The sequence below is a fragment of the Brachionichthys hirsutus genome, chromosome 12, assembly GCF_040956055.1.
Source record: "Brachionichthys hirsutus isolate HB-005 chromosome 12, CSIRO-AGI_Bhir_v1, whole genome shotgun sequence".
In the NCBI taxonomy this organism is placed as follows: Eukaryota; Metazoa; Chordata; class Actinopteri; order Lophiiformes; family Brachionichthyidae; genus Brachionichthys; species Brachionichthys hirsutus.
The window spans coordinates 12,790,038-12,811,076 of record NC_090908.1 but is presented as its reverse complement, the minus strand read 5'-3'; the positions used below and the strand labels follow the sequence as shown (position 1 = coordinate 12,811,076).

General features: G+C 50.3%; 1 protein-coding gene and 1 long non-coding RNA gene across 3 annotated transcripts; both read right to left on the bottom strand.

Moving 5' to 3' along the window:
- Positions 1-306: 306 nt before the first annotated feature.
- Positions 307-2,475, bottom strand: LOC137901957 (CD276 antigen homolog). The gene is made up of 5 exons (XM_068745991.1): positions 2,412-2,475; positions 1,800-2,156; positions 1,430-1,732; positions 1,067-1,180; positions 307-978 (listed from the first exon to the last, which is right to left on the bottom strand). Exons 1-5 carry the CDS (start codon positions 2,473-2,475, stop codon positions 854-856), a joined length of 963 nt encoding a protein of 320 aa, XP_068602092.1. The 3' UTR covers positions 307-853.
- An 11,956-nt stretch (positions 2,476-14,431) lies between these two features.
- LOC137902651 (uncharacterized) lies at positions 14,432-16,074 on the bottom strand. 2 transcript variants are annotated; one of them, XR_011105734.1, is made up of 3 exons: positions 15,971-16,074; positions 15,543-15,675; positions 14,432-15,454 (listed from the first exon to the last, which is right to left on the bottom strand). It is a non-coding gene; the product is annotated as an uncharacterized lncRNA (long non-coding RNA). The 2 variants fall into 2 exon arrangements; XR_011105733.1 differs by having other exon boundaries at positions 14,432-15,451.
- Between the last annotated feature and the right edge of the window lie 4,965 nt (positions 16,075-21,039).

The following is a 21,039-nucleotide window of genomic DNA, read 5'->3' as shown; positions in this document are numbered from 1 at the left end:
GTGTCTGGTTCTGGAGCAGCGAACAGAACCAAGCGTTCTAAATGAATGGTTTTCATATCTCAGAGCTGGTGGCGCCCTCCAGTGTCTCATACATGTAAATACATCCTTAAATCCATACTGAAAGTTACTTAACTTTGTGTATAAAGAAAGCGTCTTTACATATTTGAAGCACAGTAAGAACCACGCCGTGAATTTTAGGATGCTGTATTTCAAACGTCAGATTAGTTTCACCAGGAAAAGAATAAAGACAAAAATCATCCCAACAGAACAATCAACAATTCAATATTCAATATGTAAAAATGACGACAAAACCTGGAACTGGATTCTGGGAAGCGCTGATTCAAAGAGCCCTGTTTTTATTTGGTCAGATCTTTTTTTTAATCACATTGATGTGTCTCCTTTCTCTAAATCTGGAGCCTGACTGGAGGCTGGGGGGGCGAGTTCTGGATCGGTTCATTCAGAGTCACACAGAATGCGACACATTAATGGACTGGACGGCTGCCGGGGCGGTCCAGGTGTCTCCCACGGCTCCAGCTCTAGAACTACTACAGTATCGAGTCCATCGGTCGGACCGGACAACACCCAGGAGCTGGAGAGATGGGAATAGAAACAAATCCCACGAGCCCCAGCTGAGCTGCATTCCCTCACTGCAGGGAAACATTCAAATCAATCATTTCCAATGCAAAAAGACAGAAGTGGACGGGGTGTGATGCCAGTCAAACACTTCTCAGACACAAATGGAGCATTCAGCAGGCAGCTAGTAGCCGTTAGCAGCTAACCCTGGGAGGACAAAAGGAGACGCGGAGCCGTGGAAGGCGCGTCCGGTGCAGCAAACATTCTTCTTTTTCCATTACTATCCATCTAAAGTATTTGGGGGGGGAGGTGGTGCAGCGGGTGGTGCTGCTTCTTCAGGTCCTTGGTCTTGGTCCCTGGACACACTCCTCCAACTCCAATTTCTCTCCACCCGCTCCCTTCCTGCTACCAAAAACAAGCAATTGAGAATTAGTCGCTTTAAATTTACGTAGCCGTGAGCATGAGTCTTTGTGGCAACTAATCCAGGGTGTACCTTGCCTCTTGTTACGGTAGCACCAAATTGCCAAACCTACTAGAACTCCTCCTAGAACTCCTCCTCCTACAACTACTCCTCCAAAAAAAGACCACCAATTGGCTCCTGCGTTGCCTGTGGAGAAAGGACAGAGAAAGTTATTTGACATCCTGCTTTGCCACAATTCCAACAACAATAGTCCCTTTGCCGGAAACATTTCCCTAAACACCTGAGGCTTAGTTTTGACGCCTGACAGGGGGGGTTCAGGTTTATTCGATGTTCTCGGACCCTCTGCCTCCCCTGCAGGTCCAAATAACCAACCCCTTCCTACGTCTCTATTTTATAAGAAAGCGATTTTCTAAATGATGGTGAAAAAAGAGAAACCTGAGGTTTCAGCAGAGGTGTGCGATAAGGGAATGTCGAGGGTGGCGTTCTTCTTCTGGTCGGCGTGACGGTCGTAGACGGAGCAGGTGACGGATTGTAACCCCTCCACGCAGACGGAGCTCGTCAAGGTGAAGGTGCCAGTCGTTGGATCCTTTTCCGGGCACGTCTCAGCCTCCAGGTCCATCTCTACAGCGTTGGATTTGTTCACCCCTTTCCAGGACACGCTAGATTTTGGATATCCGCCTCCTGCCGTACAAGTGGCGAGCGTCCGTTCAACTGTCAGCCGTGGATCTCCGTAGGGAGCTGTGGGAGGGACATGATGAGAGGCGGTTTCAGCAGAGGTGTGAGATAAGGAGGCCGCAGCCCTCACCTGAAACGTCCAGCGTCACCGTGCACCAGGGATCATGACCAAATTCGGGCGTTCCATTCTGGCGAATATAATCACCAGCAACAGTGAACACTTTTTTATCATCTCCAACTCCAACGTTGGAAAGTCTCATGGAAAAGTTTCCGGAGTCAAACTCAGCGCTGAAGACTTTAATTCTGCCCTCATAGCTGGGATGTATCGTTTCGTTTCCGTTGTCCCATTTGTAAACTCTCGGTGAAGACTGGTCCCAGTAAAAATTGTTGAGTGTCTTGACATCTGACAGCGAACAGGGGATGATGACTGGCTGTCCAACGGTGGCTTTGATCGTTACATTCTTTGTAGCGATGCGTCCCATGAGCGCTGAGAGAAAGAGAAACAAGGACAGTTGTTGTGAGACTCAGGTGTGAGACTCAGGTGTGAGACAGGTGTGAGACAGGTGTGAGACAGGTGTGAGACAGGTGTGAGACAGGTGTGAGACTCAGGTGTGAGACAGTTGTGAGACAGGTGTGAGACTCAGGTGTGAGACAGGTGTGAGACAGGTGTGAGACAGGTGTGAGACTCAGGTGTGAGACAGGTGTGAGACAGGTGTGAGACAGGTGCGAGCGGCGCTCCTACCGGCAATAAACGCCAGACGAAGAAAGGTCCGGGCCATGATGCCGCTGCAGAGCACAGATTCCATGGTTAGTGCACATCCCACATTCACACTGAGATCAGATCCATTTAACCCTTAGGATGCCAGACCCCCGAAGCCCAGCTGTTCCCCTCATCATCACGATCCGTGTCCGTTTCCACTCTTACAGAAATAAAGCTGCAGTTTCTCTACGGATGAAATAGTCGGGCGGTGCGTCCACAAACCTTGAGAGGAAGGCGTCTCTTCCCTCCAGCTGCCTCGCAAGACTCTGAACTAGAGAGAGACGCAGCCAAGTCATTCCAGTCCGCCCTCGGGCCACGCCTCTGGCCTCCGTGATTGGTTGGCAGGTCAACCACCTGCAGCCATGTCAACCTGTCGCCAGGTTAAAAGCTTTAATCCGCCGCTTTGCGTGCGAAACCGAGGCCCTCCGTGAAACAAACGTTGGGAGGGTAACCGTTCATGGGAAGTAACACCCCACAGGTAACGCAGAACGACCGGAGGCTCCAGTTGAGAGGGGCTGAATGGTCATCCTGGGGGGGGGGGGGGGGTCCCTGCCGCGGGAATCGCGTCCTGAACTCAAAGAGGAACCGTCACCCTGATTTACATTACACGGACTGACTCCTTGCAGTCGGCCACACCCAGACAGGTAGCGCCGCGTTGGCCTGAGAGCGCCTCCGTAAGGATTGGGGGGGCTTCGAACCCGCCCCGTCCCGACGTTTGCCTCCATGGGTTCATGAAAGGCCGCAGGTGAAATAGATGCCGGCTCCGACACAGGAAGTGAGTCTTACAGCACGCCATAGAGGCCTCTGATTGCACACCTGACCTGGAGTAACCCCCCCCCCCCCCCCCTCACTCATCACTAATCCAACCCATCCCCTGTAGGGCGTCTGATTGATTGATTGTTTTTGTTCATACACACCCATGACCACAGATACGTGACAGGTGCAGCCACTTACCTGTCATACCCGGGGCCACGCCCACCTCTCAGGTGAGCCTTTCAGGCTTTCGTTTCCTGCTTAAGCATGACGAGGAGATTTTCTGAATTCTCACGCCGGCTTTTTCTGGAAACGTCGGACATGAAGACAGAAACGTGTAGCACACACACACACACACACACACACACACACACCTACACACACGCTATGATTCAGGTTGACATTCTCACAGACACAATTTGACATGTGGGACAAAAGTGTCAACAACAGGAAGTTGAAAGAGACTCCATGTTGGACTTGATCAGATAAAGGCAACAGAATCAAGCGGCAGCTGACGGATCAGCTGAGGGTGACGGATGACGTGTGAAGGAGGCGTTGACAGGTAAACACACCGAACCTGCCCGAAAGAGAAATGACAAATATTCAGCGGAACGCCGGATCTGACACGCACACACACACACACACACACACACACACGCACACACACACACACACACGAAAAGAAAGAATGCTGTCGGTGTTGGTTTCAGGACCAGACAATCATGTGAGGTTGCTATGGCAACAGACGGGGGAAACGGGCGGAGGGAGATTTTGTTTGATCGTTGGAGTCACCGGTTGAAGAACTGCTTTCTGCGTGTGGAGCGTTTGACTTTCTCATCCGATGATGAGGTTCACCTGACCCCGGGACCACATACCTGCACACCGAACACCACTGCATTCTGCATTCCGGTTAACACACCTGGTTTCTAAAGGGTCACGCCCCGCGCCTCCACGCTCCGCAACCTGGAAAGTTGAATTAGTTACAATGACTAACGACCCCCCCCCCCCCACCACCACCACGCGACAGCGAGGGGCAATAACATACCTGTCAACCAGTACGTTTTTGCCGTACAAAGTACGCTTTTTATGCATTTTAAGACGTGTACGGCGTAGAAGAAAATCTGTACGTGTAACTGTTACAGCACCATCCGGTGCACCGAATATCAAGAAACGGCGAATCAAACGGGTTCGCCGCGGTAGCCCCCATTCCGTCCATTCCGTATTCCTACTGTCCGCATGCGTGCGCGCCGCCTCGGTACTTCCCATTGCATCATTCCGATCACGTGTGAACAGAGCGGAAGCACAGTACTGCGTAGTTTTAAACTTTTTTTTGGATACAATCAAGTCGCGATGTCCGAACCTGAAATAAGGCAAACATCACGAGTGGGAGCAAATGTCAGGACGATACGAGGGATTGGATAAAAGCTTCGAAGAAAGGTGTGGAATATTAGTTTTGTGTTGCTGCAAAAAAGACGTGAAAATAGCTGCCTCCGGTTTCTATGATTTAAAGACGCATTTTGATACAAAGAGCCACGCCAAAAACGTAGACGTCTACATCAACAAGGTTGTGTATTTTGGGCCTCGAGAAGCCCGGCTTCGGGGTGGGGGTGGGGGGGTTGTGGGAAATCGTCTGGCAGATTTGCGCGTTCGAGTCGTTGCTTTGCGGCGAAAGCGTGACGGTGAAACGTGCGGCTGCAGCGAGACGCCGCCGGGACGTCCTCGCCGGGACGCGTTGAGAAACATTTGAGAGAGTTTGTCTTCCGATGTTCAGCCGGCTCAGCTTTTCACAGACGTGCTAACGCCGGGCGGACAGCTGCGCTTTACGGCGCCAGATGATCGGGATCGTTTTCATCCCCGCTGACCCGCCGGAGGAACACGGTCCCCCCCCCCCCCCCCCCGCCCATCGCAAACACGAAGGCTGCCAAGAGAACGAGAGCGGGAAGAAGTTTTATTTCTATCCTGCAGCGAAGTCCGAAGCGAGTTCTTCAGCTCCGATGCGCCCCCTGCAGGAGGAGAGGGTGAGGTACAGCAGCGAAGTGCCTCCCCCTGATTGGTTAGACGTAAAAGTAAAGCGGCATTAAACGCATTTCACCCCGAATCACTAACACGCGTTCTTTTGTCCCATCTGTCCTGAGACTCGTTGGGAAGAGCATTGGTTAGCCACTGATGCGGACACACTGCCCTCTAGTGGCAAGGTGCCGCTACTTCACGGGCGACACAACAGCTTCATGATCAATGCACAAATGAAAGAAAGGTGATGCCAACCTGTGCTCAGGTAAGCTGGCTCGTGTCTGGCGGGTTTAACCCTTGAGGCCCCGTTAAAGCGAAAATCCAGCGTATTGTTACAGCATTCTATTTTTATTATCATAAGAACCCCATATATTGTAAATTGGGGGGAAAAAAACATTTACAAAGGTTTAGCTTTCTCACACCAGCTTCCTTTGCACACACGCACACGCACACGCACTTGAGGTTTAGCCAAGCAATTGCGTTAAATTCGCAGCAGCTGAGAAACAACCTGTTTGCTCTGAACTCTTAATTGCAATGCCGCGATTCACGCACAAATTAAAGTACACGCACACACTGCATGTATTAAAACATTAAATATAACGCGCAGTACAGCATCTTACCTTTACCTTTAAATGAAGTCCAGCCGCCGGATCCTTCTGGGCAGAAATCTCTGAGTTGTAAAAGTCTCTCCGTCTCCATGGAGATAATTGCCCCAGCAGAAAGTCCTTGGCCAGTCCCATCCCGACTCTAGCCGGTACAGCGACCCCCCCCCCTGGGCCACGAAGCCGAGACGCTGTCCAGGAGACAGTTTGCGAGCTGGGACATATTCTGAACCCTGACCTTGTCCAGAATGAGACATTATCTGCCCGGAGGACGTGCGGCTCAGACCGCTGTCAAACATCTGTCCCCGTCGGTCCACAGCTGATTGGCGCACCAGTCCGATGTCCGTGACTTCGTTTAGCAGCCTCTAATCTAGAGAGTTTCAGAGGAGCGACTTATCTTCCGTCCCGACGCTCGAAGCAGACATTTTAACTCCGACACACACCTTCCATTATTCGGGGTTTCTTTTTTGACTGAAAGTCCAGCTAGGAGACATTTATGAGCTTTGAAACAGCATCTTCCATTGTTGCGTAAAATACTTCCTCGTTGTGAACTCGCGTATTTCTTCTTCTTCGTCTTCTTTGTAAATCGTGTATTTCTTCTTCTTCTTTTTTGTAGCTCGAGTATTTCTTCTTCTTTGTAACTCACGTATTTCTTCTTCTTCTTTGTAACTCGAGTATTTCTTTTGTATTTGGAACTCGCTTATTTATTCTTGGTTTTTGTAACTCATGAATTTTCTTCTTTGTAATTCGCGTATTTCTTCTTCTTTGTAACTCACGTATTTCTTCTTCTTCTTTGTAACTCGAGTATTTTTATTTTTATTTGGAACTTGCTTATTTATTCTTCTTCTTCTTTGTAACTCACGTATTTCTTCTTCTTCTTTGTAACTCGAGTATTTTTATTTTTATTTGGAACTTGCTTATTTATTCTTCTTCTTTGTAACTCACGTATTTCTTCTTCTTCTTTGTAACTCGGGTATTTAGCCGATAGAGCAAACAAACCGGCTCACGCGGCCCCCTGTCTTGAGTCAGAGGTACTGTCTGCCTCACCTTGTGACGTTTCACTGCGGCTTTATGTCAAACTATTGAGACTAAATAGGAGATTTTCCCCTCCATCGGGTCCACGGCTTGATTCTGGTGTCTGGTTCTGGAGCAGCGAACAGAACCAAGCATTCTAAATGAATGGTTTTCATATCTCAGAGCTGGTGGCGCCCTCCAGTGTCTCATACATGTAAATACATCCTTAAATCCATACTGAAAGTTATTTAACTTTGTGTATAAAGAAAGCGTCTTTACATATTTGAAGCACAGTAAGAACCACGCCGTGAATTTTAGGATGCTGTATTTCAAACGTCAGATTAGTTTCACCAGGAAAAGAATAAAGACAAAAATCATCCCAACAGAACAATCAACAATTCAATATTCAATATGTAAAAATGACGACAAAACCTGGAACTGGATCCTGGGAAGCGCTGATTCAAAGAGCCCTGTTTTTATTTGGTCAGATCTTTTTTTTAATCACATTGATGCGTCTCCTTTCTCTAAATCTGGAGCCTGACTGGAGGCTGGGGGGGCGAGTTCTGGATCGGTTCATTCAGAGTCACACAGAATGCGACACATTAATGGACTGGACGGCTGCCGGGGCGGTCCAGGTGTCTCCCACGGCTCCAGCTCTAGAACTACTCCAGTATCGAGTCCATCGGTCGGACCGGACAACACCCAGGAGCTGGAGAGATGGGAATAGAAACAAATCCCACGAGCCCCAGCTGAGCTGCATTCCCTCACTGCAGGGAAACATTCAAATCAATCATTTCCAATGCAAAAAGACAGAAGTGGACCAGTTTAAATACAGCAGAACTCACACGGATGCAAAGGAAGGCGCTGAAAAGGTCACCTCGTTACTTCTAAAAGCATAAATCAGTTTACAGAAGAGGGATTGGACTGAACCACAGAGGACGTACGCGCCGCCATCGCAGCGCTACGACCAAATATACGAGGACTGGCGTGACGAGTTTGACGTCTTTCTATCTGGGATAATTAGAGTCACTCTGGAGCCCCCGTCGACCCATTCTGTCTGCTTAAAAGCCTCCAATGAGGCGCTGAGGGGGGGCATTTGTGTTCGGGACGGGGTGTGATGCCAGTCAAACACTTCTCAGACACAAATGGAGCATTCAGCAGGCAGCTAGTAGCCGTTAGCAGCTAACCCTGGGAGGACAAAAGGCGACGCGGAGCCGTGGAAGGCGCGTCCGGTGCAGCAAACATTCTTCTTTTTCCATTACTATCCATCTAAAGTATTTGGGGGGGGAGGTGGTGCAGCGGGTGGTGCTGCTTCTTCAGGTCCTTGGTCTTCTTCCTCATTTTTCATTAATGGATCATCGACACTCTCCATCTCCATTTTCTCTCCACCCGCTTCCTTCCTGCTACCAAAAACAAGCAATTGAGAATTAGTCGCTTTAAATTTACGTAGCCGTGAGCGTGAGTCTTTGTGGCAACTAATCCAGGGTGTACCTTGCCTCTCACCTTTTGGAGATTACGTTATAGCAGTACCTAATTGCCAAACCTACTGGAACTCCTAGAACTCCTCCTAGAACTCCTCCAAGAAACCCTGGAAAAAAAGACCACCAATTCCAACTATTGGCTCCTGCGTTGCCTGTGGAGAAAGGACAGAGAAAGTTATTTGACATCCTGCTTTGCCACAATTCCAACAACAAAAGTCCCTTTGCCGGAAACATTTCCCTAAACACCTGAGGCTTAGTTTTGACGCCTGACAGGGGGGGTTCAGGTTTATTCGATGTTCTCGGACCCTCTGCCTCCCATGCAGGTCCAAATAACCAACCCCTTCCTACGTCTCTATTTTATAAGAAAGCGATTTTCTAAATGATGGTGAAAAAAGAGAAACCTGAGGTTTCAGCAGAGGTGTGTCGAGTTGAGAGGGGCTGAATGGTCATCCTGGGGGGGGGGGGGGTCCCTGACGCGGGAATGTCGAGGGTGGCGTTCTTCTTCTGGTCTGCGTGAAGGTCGTAGACGGAGCAGGTGACGGATTGTAACCCCTCCACGCAGACGGAGCTCCTCAAGGTGAAGGTGCCAGTCGTTGGATCCTTTTCCGGGCACGTCTCAGCCTCCAGGTCCATCTCTACAGCGTCGGATTTGTTCACCCCTTTCCAGGACACGCTGGATTTTGGATATCCGCCTCCTGCCGTACAAGTGGCGAGCGTCCGTTCAACTGTCAGCCGTGGATCTCCGTAGGGAGCTGTGGGAGGGACATGATGAGAGGCGGTTTCAGCAGAGGTGTGAGATAAGGAGGCCGCAGCCCTCACCTGAAACGTTCAGCATCACCGTGCAACAGCCATGACAAGATGTAGGCCATCTGCCCGTATCAATATCACCAGCAGCAGCAGCAGTGAACACTTTTTTATCATCTTCAACTCCAACGTTGGAAAGTCTCATGGAAATGTTTCCGGAGAGGAACTCAGCGCTGACGACTTCAATTCTGCCCTTATAGCTGGGATGTATCGTTTCGTTTCCGTTGTCCCATTTGTAAACTCTCGTTGAAGGCTTATGTAAGTCTCTCGGTGAAGACTGGTCCCAGGAAATTTTTTTGAGTGTCTTGACATGTGACAGCGAGCAGGGGATGATGACTGGCTGTCCAACGGTGGCTTTGATCGTTACATTCTTTGTAGTGATGCGTCCCATGAGTGCTGAGAGAAAGAGAAACAAGGACAGTTGTTGTGAGACTCAGGTGTGAGACAGGTGTGAGACTCAGGTGTGAGACAGGTGTGAGACAGGTGTGAGACTCAGGTGTGAGACTCAGGTGTGTGACTGTGAGACAGGTGTGAGACTCAGGTGTGAGACAGGTGTGATACAGGTGTGATACAGGTGTGAGCGGCGCTCCTACCGGCAATAAACGCCAGACGAAGAAAGGTCCGGGCCATGATGCCGCTGCAGAGCACAGATTCCATGGTTAGTGCACATCCCACATTCACACTGAGATCAGATCCATTTAACCCTTAGGATGCCAGACCCCCGAAGCCCAGCTGTTCCCCTCATCATCACGATCCGTGTCCGTTTCCACTCTTACAGAAATAAAGCTGCAGTTTCTCTACGGATGAAATAGTCGGGCGGTGCGTCCACAAACCTTGAGAGGAAGGCGTCTCTTCCCTCCAGCTGCCTCGCAAGACTCTGAACTAGAGAGAGACGCAGCCAAGTCATTCCAGTCCGCCCTCGGGCCACGCCTCTGGCCTCCGTGATTGGTTGGCAGGTCAACCACACCACCAACCTGTCGCCAGGTTAAAAGCTTTAATCCGCCGCTTTGCGTGCGAAACCGAGCCCCTCCGTGAAACAAACGTTGGGAGGGTAACCGTTCATGGGAAGTAACACCCCACAGGTAACGCAGAACGACCGGAGGCTCCAGTTGAGAGGGGCTGAATGGTCATCCTGGGGGGGGGGGGGGGGTCCCTGCCGCGGGAATCGCATCCTGAACTCAAAGAGGAACAGTCACCCTTTCTCTCACTCCAGCAGCTCCGCCGTCACGGACTGACTCCTTGCAGTCGGCCACACCCAGACAGGTAGCGCCGCGTTGGCCTGAGAGCGCCTCCGTAAGGATTGGGGGGGCTTCGAACCCGCCCCGTCCCGACGTCTGCCTTCATGAAAGGCCGCAGGTGAAATAGATGCCGGCTCCCACACAGGAAGTGAGTCTTACAGCACGCCATAGAGGCCTCTGATTGCACACCTGACCTGGAGTAACCCCCCCCCCCCCTCACTCATCACTAATCCAACCCATCCCTTGTAGGGCGTCTGATTGAGTGATTGTTTTTGTTCATACACACCCATGACCACAGATACGTGACAGGTGCAGCCACTTACCTGTCATACCCGGGGCCACGCCCACCTCTCAGGTGAGCCTTTCAGGCTTTCGTTTCCTGCTTAAGCATGACGAGGAGATTTTCTGAATTCTCACGCCGGCTTTTTCTGGAAACGTCGGACATGAAGACAGAAACGTGTAGCACACACACGCACACACACACACACACACACACACACACACACACACCTACACACACGCTATGATACATTCTCACAGACACAATTTGACATGTGGGACAAAAGTGTCAACAACAGGAAGTTGAAAGAGACTCCATGTTGGACTTGATCAGATAAAGGCAACAGAATCAAGCGGCAGCTGACGGATCAGCTGAGGGTGACGGATGACGTGTGAAGGAGGCGTTGACAGGTAAACACACCGAACCTGCCCGAAAGAGAAATGACAAATATTCAGCGGAACGCCGGATCTGACACGCACACACACGCACACACACGAAAAGAAAGAATGCTGTCGGTGTTGGTTTCAGGACCAGACAATCATGTGAGGTTGCTATGGCAACAGACGGGGGAAACGGGCGGAGGGAGATTTTGTTTGATCGTTGGAATCACCGGTTGAAGAACTGCTTTCTGCGTGTGGAGCGTTTGACTTTCTCATCCGATGATGAGGTTCACCTGACCCCGGGACCACATACCTGCACACCGAACACCACTGCATTCTGCATTCCGGTTAACACACCTGGTTTCTAAAGGGGATGCAGGTCAGGGTCACGCCCCGCGCCTCCACGCTCCGCAACCTGGAAAGTTGAATTAGTTACAATGACTAACGACCCCCCCCCCCCCCACCACCACCACCACGCGACAGCGAGGGGCAATAACATACCTGTCAACCAGTACGTTTTTGACGTACAAAGTACGCTTTTTATGCATTTTAAGACGTGTACGGCGTAGAAGAAAATCTGTACGTGTAACTGTTACAGCACCATCCGGTGCACCGAATATCAAGAAACGGCGAATCAAACGGGTTCGCCGCGGTAGCCTCCATTCCCTCCATTCCGTATTCCTACTGTCCGCATGCGTGCGCGCCGCCTCGGTACTTCCCATTGCATCATTCCGATCACGTGTGAACAGAGCGGAAGCACAGTACTGCGTAGTTTTAAACTTTTTTTTGGATACAATCAAGTCGCGATGTCCGAACCTGAATTAAGGCAAACATCACAACGAGTGGGAGCAAATGTCAGGACGATACGAGGGATTGGATAAAAGCTTCGAAGAAAGGTGTGGAATATTAGTTTTGTGTTGCTGCAAAAAAGACGTGAAAATAGCTGCCTCCGGTTTCTATGATTTAAAGACGCATTTTGATACAAAGAGCCACGCCAAAAACGTAGACGTCTACATCAACAAGGTTGTGTATTTTGGGCCTCGAGAAGCCCGGCTTCGGGGTGGGGGCGGGGGGGCTGTGGGAAATCGTCTGGCAGATTTGCGCGTTCGAGTCGTTGCTTTGCGGCGAAAGCGTGACGGTGAAACGTGCGGCTGCAGCGAGACGCCGCCGGGACGTCCTCGACGGGACGTCCTCGCCGGGACGCGTTGAGAAACATTTGAGAGAGTTTGTCTTCCGATGTTCAGCCGGCTCAGCTTTTCACAGACGTGCTAACGCCGGGCGGACAGCTGCGCTTTACGGCGCCAGATGATCGGGATCGTCTTCATCCCCGCTGACCCGCCGGAGGAACGCGGGTCCCCCCCCCCCCCCCCCCCCGGTCCATCGCGAACACGAAGGCTGCCAAGAGAACGAGAGCGGGAAGAAGTTTTATTTCTATCCTGCAGCAAAGTCCGAAGCGAGTTCTTCAGCTCCGATGCGCCCCCTGCAGGAGGAGAGGGTGAGGTACAGCAGCGAAGTGCCTCCCCCTGATCGGTTAAACGTAAAAGTAAAGCGGCATTAAACGCATTTCACCCCGAATCACTAACACGCGTTCTTTTGTCCCATCTGTCCTGAGACTCGTTGGGAAGAGCATTGGTTAGCCACTGATGCGGACACACTGCCCTCTAGTGGCAAGGTGCCGCTACTTCACGGGCGACACAACAGCTTCATGATCAATGCACAAATGAAAGAAAGGTGATGCCAACCTGTGCTCAGGTAAGCTGGCTCGTGTCTGGCGGGTTTAACCCTTGAGGCCCCGTTAAAGCGAAAATCCAGCGTATTATTACAGCATTTTATTTTTATTATCATAAGAAACCCATATTTTGTAAATTGGGGGGAAAAAACAATTACAAAGGTTTAGCTTTCTCACACCAGCTTCCTTTGCACACACGCACACGCACACACACACACACTTGAGGTTTAGCCAAGCAATTGCGTTAAATTCGCAGCAGCTGAGAAACAACCTGTTTGCTCTGAACTCTTAATTGCAATGCCGCGATTCACGCACAAATTAAAGTACACGCACACACTGCATGTATTAAAACATTAAATATAACGTGCAGTACAGCATCTTACCTTTACCTTTAAATGAAGTCAAGCCGCCGGATCCTTCTGGGCAGAAATCTCTGAGTTGTAAAAGTCTCTCCGTCTCCATGGAGATAATTGCCCCAGCAGAAAGTCCTTGGCCAGTCCCATCCCGACTCTAGCCGGCACAGTGAGCCCCCCCCCCCCCCTGGGCCACGAAGCCGAGACGCTGTCCAGGAGACAGTTTGCGAGCTGGGACATATTCTGAACCCTGACCTTGTCCAGAATGAGACATTATCTGCCCGGAGGACGTGCGGCTCAGACCGCTGTCAAACATCTGTCCCCGTCGGTCCACAGCTGATTGGCGCACCAGTCCGATGTCCGTGACTTCGTTTAGCAGCCTCTAATCTAGAGAGTTTCAGAGGAGCGACTTATCTTCCGTCCCGACGCTCGAAGCAGACATTTTAACTCCGACACACACCTTCCATTATTCGGGGTTTCTTTTTTGACTGAAAGTCCAGCTAGGAGACATTTATGAGCTTTGAAACAGCATCTTCCATTGTTGCGTAAAATACTTCCTCATTGTGAACTCGCGTATTTCTTCTTCTTCGTCTTCTTTGTAAATCGTGTATTTCTTCTTCTTCTTTTTTGTAACTCGAGTATTTCTTCTTCTTTGTAACTCGAGTATTTTTTTTGTATTTGGAACTCGCTTATTTATTCTTGGTTTTTGTAACTCATGAATTCTCTTCTTTGTAATTCGCGTATTTCTTCTTCTTTGTAACTCGAGTATTTTTATTTTTATTTGGAACTTGCTTATTTATTCTTCTTCTTCTTTGTAACTCACGTATTTCTTCTTCTTCTTTGTAACCCGAGTATTTTTATTTTTATTTGGAACTTGCTTATTTATTCTTCTTCTTCTTTGTAACTCACGTATTTCTTCTTCTTCTTTGTAACTCGGGTATTTAGCCGATAGAGCAAACAAACAGGCTCACGCGGCCCCCTGTCTTGAGTCAGAGGTACTGTCTGCCTCACCTTGTGACGTTTCACTGCGGCTTTATGTCAAACTATTGAGACTAAATAGGAGATTTTCCCCTCCATCGGGTCCACGGCTTGATTCTGGTGTCTGGTTCTGGAGCAGCGAACAGAACCAAGCGTTCTAAATGAATGGTTTTCATATCTCAGAGCTGGTGGCGCCCTCCAGTGTCTCATACATGTAAATACATCCTTAAATCCATACTGAAAGTTATTTAACTTTGTGTATAAAGAAAGCGTCTTTACATATTTGAAGCACAGTAAGAACCACGCCGTGAATTTTAGGATGCTGTATTTCAAACGTCAGATTAGTTTCACCAGGAAAAGAATAAAGACAAAAATCATCCCAACAGAACAATCAACAATTCAATATTCAATATGTAAAAATGACGACAAAACCTGGAACTGGATCCTGGAAAGCGCTGATTCAAAGAGCCCTGTTTTTATTTGGTCAGATCTTTTTTTCAATCACATTGATGCGTCTCCTTTCTCTAAATCTGGAGCCTGACTGGAGGCTGGGGGGGCGGGTTCTGGATCGGTTCATTCAGAGTCACACAGAATGCGACACATTAATGGACTGGACGGCTGCCGGGGCGGTCCAGGTGTCTCCCACGGCTCCAGCTCTAGAACTACTACAGTATCGAGTCCATCGGTCGGACCGGACAACACCCAGGAACTGGAGAGATGGGAATAGAAACAAATCCCACGAGCCCCAGCTGAGCTGCATTCCCTCACTGCAGGGAAACATTCAAATCAATCATTTCCAATGCAAAAAGACAGAAGTGGACAAGTTTAAATACAGCAGAACTCACACGGATGCAAAGGAAGGCGCTGAAAAGGTCACCTCGTTACTTCTAAAAGCATAAATCAGTTTACAGAAGAGGGATTGGACTGAACCACAGAGGACATACGCGCCGCCATCGCAGCGCTACGACCAAATATACAAGAACTGGCGTGACGAGTTTGACGTCTTTCTATCTGGGATAATTAGAGTCACTCTGGAGCCCCCGTCGACCCATTCTGTCTGCTTAAAAGCCTCCAATGAGGCGCTGAGGGGGGGCATTTGTGTTCGGGACGGGGTGTGATGCCAGTCAAACACTTCTCAGACACAAATGGAGCATTCAGCAGGCAGCTAGTAGCCGTTAGCAGCTAACCCTGGGAGGACAAAAGGCGACACGGAGCCGTGGAAGGCGCGTCCGGTGCAGCAAACATTCTTCTTTTTCCATTACTATCCATCTAAAGTATTTGGGGGGGGAGGTGGTGCAGCGGGTGGTGCTGCTTCTTCAGGTCCTTAGTCTTCTTTCCCATTTTTCATTAATGGATCATCGACACTCTTCATCTCCATTTTCTCTCCACCCGCTTCCTTCCTGCTACCAAAAACAAGCAATTGAGAATTAGTCGCTTTAAATTTACGTAGCCGTGAGCGTGAGTCTTTGTGGCAACTAATCCAGGGTGTACCTTGCCTCTGGCCTTTTGGAGATTACGTTATAGCAGTACCTAATTGCCAAACCTACTAGAACTCCTCCTAGAACTACTCCTAGAACTCCTAGCAATAAAGACCACCAACTCCAACTATTGGCTCCTGCGTTGCCTGTGGAGAAAGGACAGAGAAAGTTATTTGACATCCTGCTTTGCCACAATTCCAACAACAAAAGTCCCTTTGCCGGAAACATTTCCCTAAACACCTGAGGCTTAGTTTTGACGCCTGACAGGGGGGGTTCAGGTTTATTCGATGTTCTCGGACCCTCTGCCTCCCATGCAGGTCCAAATAACCAACCCCTTCCTACGTCTCTATTTTATAAGAAAGCGATTTTCTAAATGATGGTGAAAAAAGAGAAACCTGAGGTTTCAGCAGAGGTGTGCGATAAGGAGGCCGCAGCCCTCACCTGAAACGTCCAGCGTCACATTGCACCAGTCATCATAAGATCTAGGCCTTCCGCCCGTATCAATATAATCAGCACCAGCAGTGAACACTTTTTTATCATCTTCAACTCCAACGTTGGAAAGTCTCATGGAAATGTTTCCGGAGAGGAACTCAGCGCTGAAGACTTCAATTCTGTCCTTATAGCTGGAATCTATCTTTCCTGCTTGGTTGTTCGTTTTTGTTCCGTTGTCCCAGTTGTAAACTCTCGTTGTAGACTGGTCCCAGAAAAACATGTTGAGTGTCGTGACATTTGGCAGCGAACAGGGGATGATGACTGGCTGTCCAACGGTGGCGTTGACTGGTACATTCTTTGTAGCGATGCGTCCCATGAGCGCTGAGAGAAAGAGAAACAAGGACAGTTGTTGTGAGACTCAGGTGTGAGACTCAGGTGTGAGACAGGTGGGTGTGAGACAGGTGTGAGACTCAGGTGTGAGACAGGTGTGAGACTCAGGTGTGAGACAGGTGTGAGACAGGTGTGAGACTCAGGTGTGAGACAGGTGTGAGACAGGTGTGAGACTCAGGTGTTAGACAGGTGTGAGACTCAGGTGTGAGACTCAGGTGTGAGACAGGTGTGAGACAGGTGTGAGACTCAGGTGTGAGACAGGTGTGAGACTCAGGTGTGAGACAGGTGTGAGACAGGTGTGAGACTCAGGTGTTAGACAGGTGTGAGACTCAGGTGTGAGACTCAGGCGTGTGACTGTGAGACAGGTGTGAGACTCAGGTGTGAGACTCAGGTGTGAGACAGGTGTGAGACAGGTGTGAGACTCAGGTGTGAGACAGGTGTGAGACAGGTGTGAGACAGGTGTGAGACTCAGGTGTGAGCCAGGTGTGAGCCAGGTGTGACTCAGGTGTGAGACAGGTGTGAGACTCAGGTGTGAGACAGGTGTGAGACAGGTGTGAGACAGGTGTGAGACTCAGGTGCGAGACAGGTGTGAGCGGCGCTCCTACCGGCAATAAACGCCAGACGAAGAAAGGTCCGGGCCATGATGCCGCTGCAGAGCACAGATTCCATGGTTAGTGCACATCCCACATTCACACTGAGATCAGATCCATTTAACCCTTAGGATGCCAGACCCCCGAAGCCCAGCTGTTCCCCTCATCATCACGATCCGTGTCCGTTTCCACTCTTACAGAAATAAAGCTGCAGTTTCTCTACGGATGAAATAGTCGGGCGGTGCGTCCACAAACCTTGAGAGGAAGGCGTCTCTTCCCTCCAGCTGCCTCGCAAGACTCTGAACTAGAGAGAGACGCAGCCAAGTCATTCCAGTCCGCCCTCGGGCCACGCCTCTGGCCTCCGTGATTGGTTGGCAGGTCAACCACCTGCAGCCATGACAACCTGTCGCCAGGTTAAAAGCTTTAATCCGCCGCTTTGCGTGCGAAACCGAGGCCCTCCGTGAAACAAACGTTGGGAGGGTAACCGTTCATGGGAAGTAACACCCCACAGGTAACGCAGAACGACCGGAGGCTCCAGTTGAGAAGGGCTGAATGGTCATCCTGGGGGGGGGGGGGGTCCCTGACGCGGGAATCGCGTCCTGAACTCAAAGAGGAACCGTCACCCTGATTTACATTACACGGACTGACTCCTTGCAGTCGGCCACACCCAGACAGGTAGCGCCGCGTTGGCCTGAGAGCACCTCCGTAAGGATTGGGGGGGCTTCGAACCCGCCCCGTCCCGACGTCTGCCTCCATGGGCTCATGAAAGGCCGCAGGTGAAATAGATGCCGGCTCCCACACAGGAAGTGAGTCTTACAGCACGCCATAGAGGCCTCTGATTGCACACCTGACCTGGAGTAACCCCCCCCCCCCCTCACTCATCACTAATCCAACCCATCCCTTGTAGGGCGTCTGATTGAGTGATTGTTTTTGTTCATACACACCCATGACCACAGATACGTGACAGGTGCAGCCACTTACCTGTCATACCCGGGGCCCCGCCCACCTCTCAGGTGAGCCTTTCAGGCTTTCGTTTTCTGCTTAAGCATGACGAGGAGATTTTCTGAATTCTCACGCCGGCTTTTTCTGGAAACGTCGGACATGAAGACAGAAACGTGTAGCACACACACACACACACGCACGCACACACACACACACACGCACACACACACACACGCACACACACACACACACGCACACACACACACACACACACACACACACACACACCTACACACACGCTATGATTCAGGTTGACATTCTCACAGACACAATCTGACGTGTGGGACAAAAGTGTCAACAACAGGAAGTTGAAAGAGACTCCATGTTGGACTTGATCAGATAAAGGCAACAGAATCAAGCGGCAGCTGACGGATCAGCTGAGGGTGACGGATGACGTGTGAAGGAGGCGTTGACAGGTAAACACACCGAACCTGCCCGAAAGAGAAATGACAAATATTCAGCGGAACGCCGGATCTGACACGCACACACACGCACACACACGAAAAGAAAGAATGCTGTCGGTGTTGGTTTCAGGACCAGACAATCATGTGAGGTTGCTATGGCAACAGACGGGGGAAACGGGCGGAGGGAGATTTTGTTTGATCGTTGGAATCACCGGTTGAAGAACTGCTTTCTGCGTGTGGAGCGTTTGACTTTCTCATCCGATGATGAGGTTCACCTGACCCCGGGACCACATACCTGCACACCGAACACCACTGCATTCTGCATTCCGGTTAACACACCTGGTTTCTAAAGGGGATGCAGGTCAGGGTCACGCCCCGCGCCTCCACGCTCCGCAACCTGGAAAGTTGAATTAGTTACAATGACTAACGACCCCCCCCCCCACCACCACCACGCGACAGCGAGGGGCAATAACATACCTGTCAACCAGTACGTTTTTGCCGTACAAAGTACGCTTTTTATGCATTTTAAGACGTGTACGGCGTAGAAGAAAATCTGTACGTGTAACTGTTACAGCACCATCCGGTGCACCGAATATCAAGAAACGGCGAATCAAACGGGTTCGCCGCGGTAGCCTCCATTCCGTCCATTCCGTATTCCTACTGTCCGCATGCGTGCGCGCCGCCTCGGTACTTCCCATTGCATCATTCCGATCACGTGTGAACAGAGCGGAAGCACAGTACTGCGTAGTTTTAAACTTTTTTTTGGATACAATCAAGTCGCGATGTCCGAACCTGAATTAAGGCAAACATCACAACGAGTGGGAGCAAATGTCAGGACGATACAAGGGATTGGATAAAAGCTTCGAAGAAAGGTGTGGAATATTAGTTTTGTGTTGCTGCAAAAAAGACGTGAAAATAGCTGCCTCCGGTTTCTATGATTTAAAGACGCATTTTGATACAAAGAGCCACGCCAAAAACGTAGACGTCTCGAAAACCTATCGATCAATGGATGCTCATTTTGCTCCTTTACATAATTTATTAAGCATGTACTTCGTGCGTATGGAAGAATATAACGAAACAAGTGTAAAATATCAAATGTTAAACTGTATCATAATTAATAATGTCCAACTATGTACATAAATAATTGTTTTTTTTTATTTATTTTTTTTTATACCGTAATTGCTGAACTATTATGCGCACCTGTGAAAAAGCCGCACCCACTGAATTAAAATATATATATATTTTGTACTAAAATAAGCCGCACATATTCGTAAGCCGCAAGTGCATTGAGACAAATGCTATTTAACGGAACACGGCTCGTAACGATATCCGCAGCAGGTCTTCAAGGTGAACAGCGTCTGGCATGTTAGATCAAGGGAAGTCGGCAAATCAGATCCGTAACTTCGGGATAAGGATTGGCTCTAAGGGCTGGGTCGGTCGGGCTGGGGTGCGAAGCGGGGCTGGGCTCGAGCCGCGGCTGGGGGAGCAGTCGCCCCGTCGCCCTCCCCTCTCCGCCCGTCGGAGGCTGCGCGGCGCGCGCGCGCCCGCCTGGCGGGGTGTCCCCGTCCCCCTTGCCCCCGTGCCCCTCATCCTCCGTCCGCGGGAGCGTGGTGCGGCAGGGGTGGGGACGCCCGGGAGGTCGAGGGGGTGGGTTCCTTCCCCGCTACGCGGCGCGGATGGCGGACAGGCGGCGGGGACCGGGTACGGCGGTCCGGCGGCAGCGAATTTTGTAACGAAAATAAATAGGCTTTAACGAAACACGGCTCGTAACGAAAGTGGGAAAATATACGTAAATTTGCCGCGTCGTTGCATAAACCGCAAGGTTCAAAATATTGGAAAAAAGTAGCGGCTTGTACACCGGGAATTACGGTATTTGTTAGTGTGAGTGGGTGCATAAGTGTTTGTCTATATGTGGCCCTACAATGTGCTGGCGACACGTCTGGGGTGTTATGCATGAGAGAGAGAGGTACAGTTGATGCTAACTTCACAAACCAAATCAAACAATTTTTAACAACCTTTATTTATTGAGTTTTCCATCCATCCATCCATTTTCATCCGCTTATCCGGGGGCCGGGTCGCAGGGGCAGCAACCCAAGTAGGGAAGCCCAGACTTCCCTCTCCCCGGCCACTTGTTCTAGCTCTTCCGGGGGGACCCCGAGGCGTTCCCAGGCCAGGCGAGAGACATAGTCTCTCCAGCGCGTCCTGGGTCTTCCCCGTGGTCTCCTCCCGGTGGGACGTGCCCTGAACACCTCACCAGGGAGGCGTCCAGGAGGCATCCTCTAATGCGGAGGAGCAGCGGCTCTACTCCGAGCTCCTCCCGGATAACTGAGGTTCTCACCCTATCTCTAAGGGAGAGCCCAGCCACCCTACGGAGGAAGCTCATTTCAGCCGCTTGTACCTGCAATCTCGTTCTTTCGGTCACTACCCAAAGCTCGTGACCATAGGTGAGGGTAGGAGAACGAAGATCGACCGGTAAATCGAGAGCTTCGCCTTTCGGCTCAGCTCTCTCTTCACCATGACGGATCTGTGCAGGGTCCGCATCACTGCAGACGCTGCACCGATCCGTCTGTCGATCCCCGCTCCATCCTTCCCTCACTCGTGAACAAGACCCCGAGGTACTTGAACTCCTCTACTTGGGGCAGGATCTCCTCCCCAACCTGGAGGGTGGCACTCCACCCTCTCAAAATCTTTG

Excerpts from the sequence above, each read along its gene's own strand:
- LOC137901957 (XM_068745991.1), bottom strand. The coding sequence starts at position 2,475 with ATGGAATCTGTGCTCTGCAGCGGCATCATGGCCCGGACCTTTCTTCGT. Across the intron at positions 2,157-2,411 it reads TCGTCTGGCGTTTATTGCCG|CGCTCATGGGACGCATCGCT; the intron begins GTAGGAGCGCCG and ends TCTTTCTCTCAG. Across the intron at positions 979-1,066 it reads CTACCGTAACAAGAGGCAAG|CAGGAAGGGAGCGGGTGGAG; the intron begins GTACACCCTGGA and ends TGTTTTTGGTAG.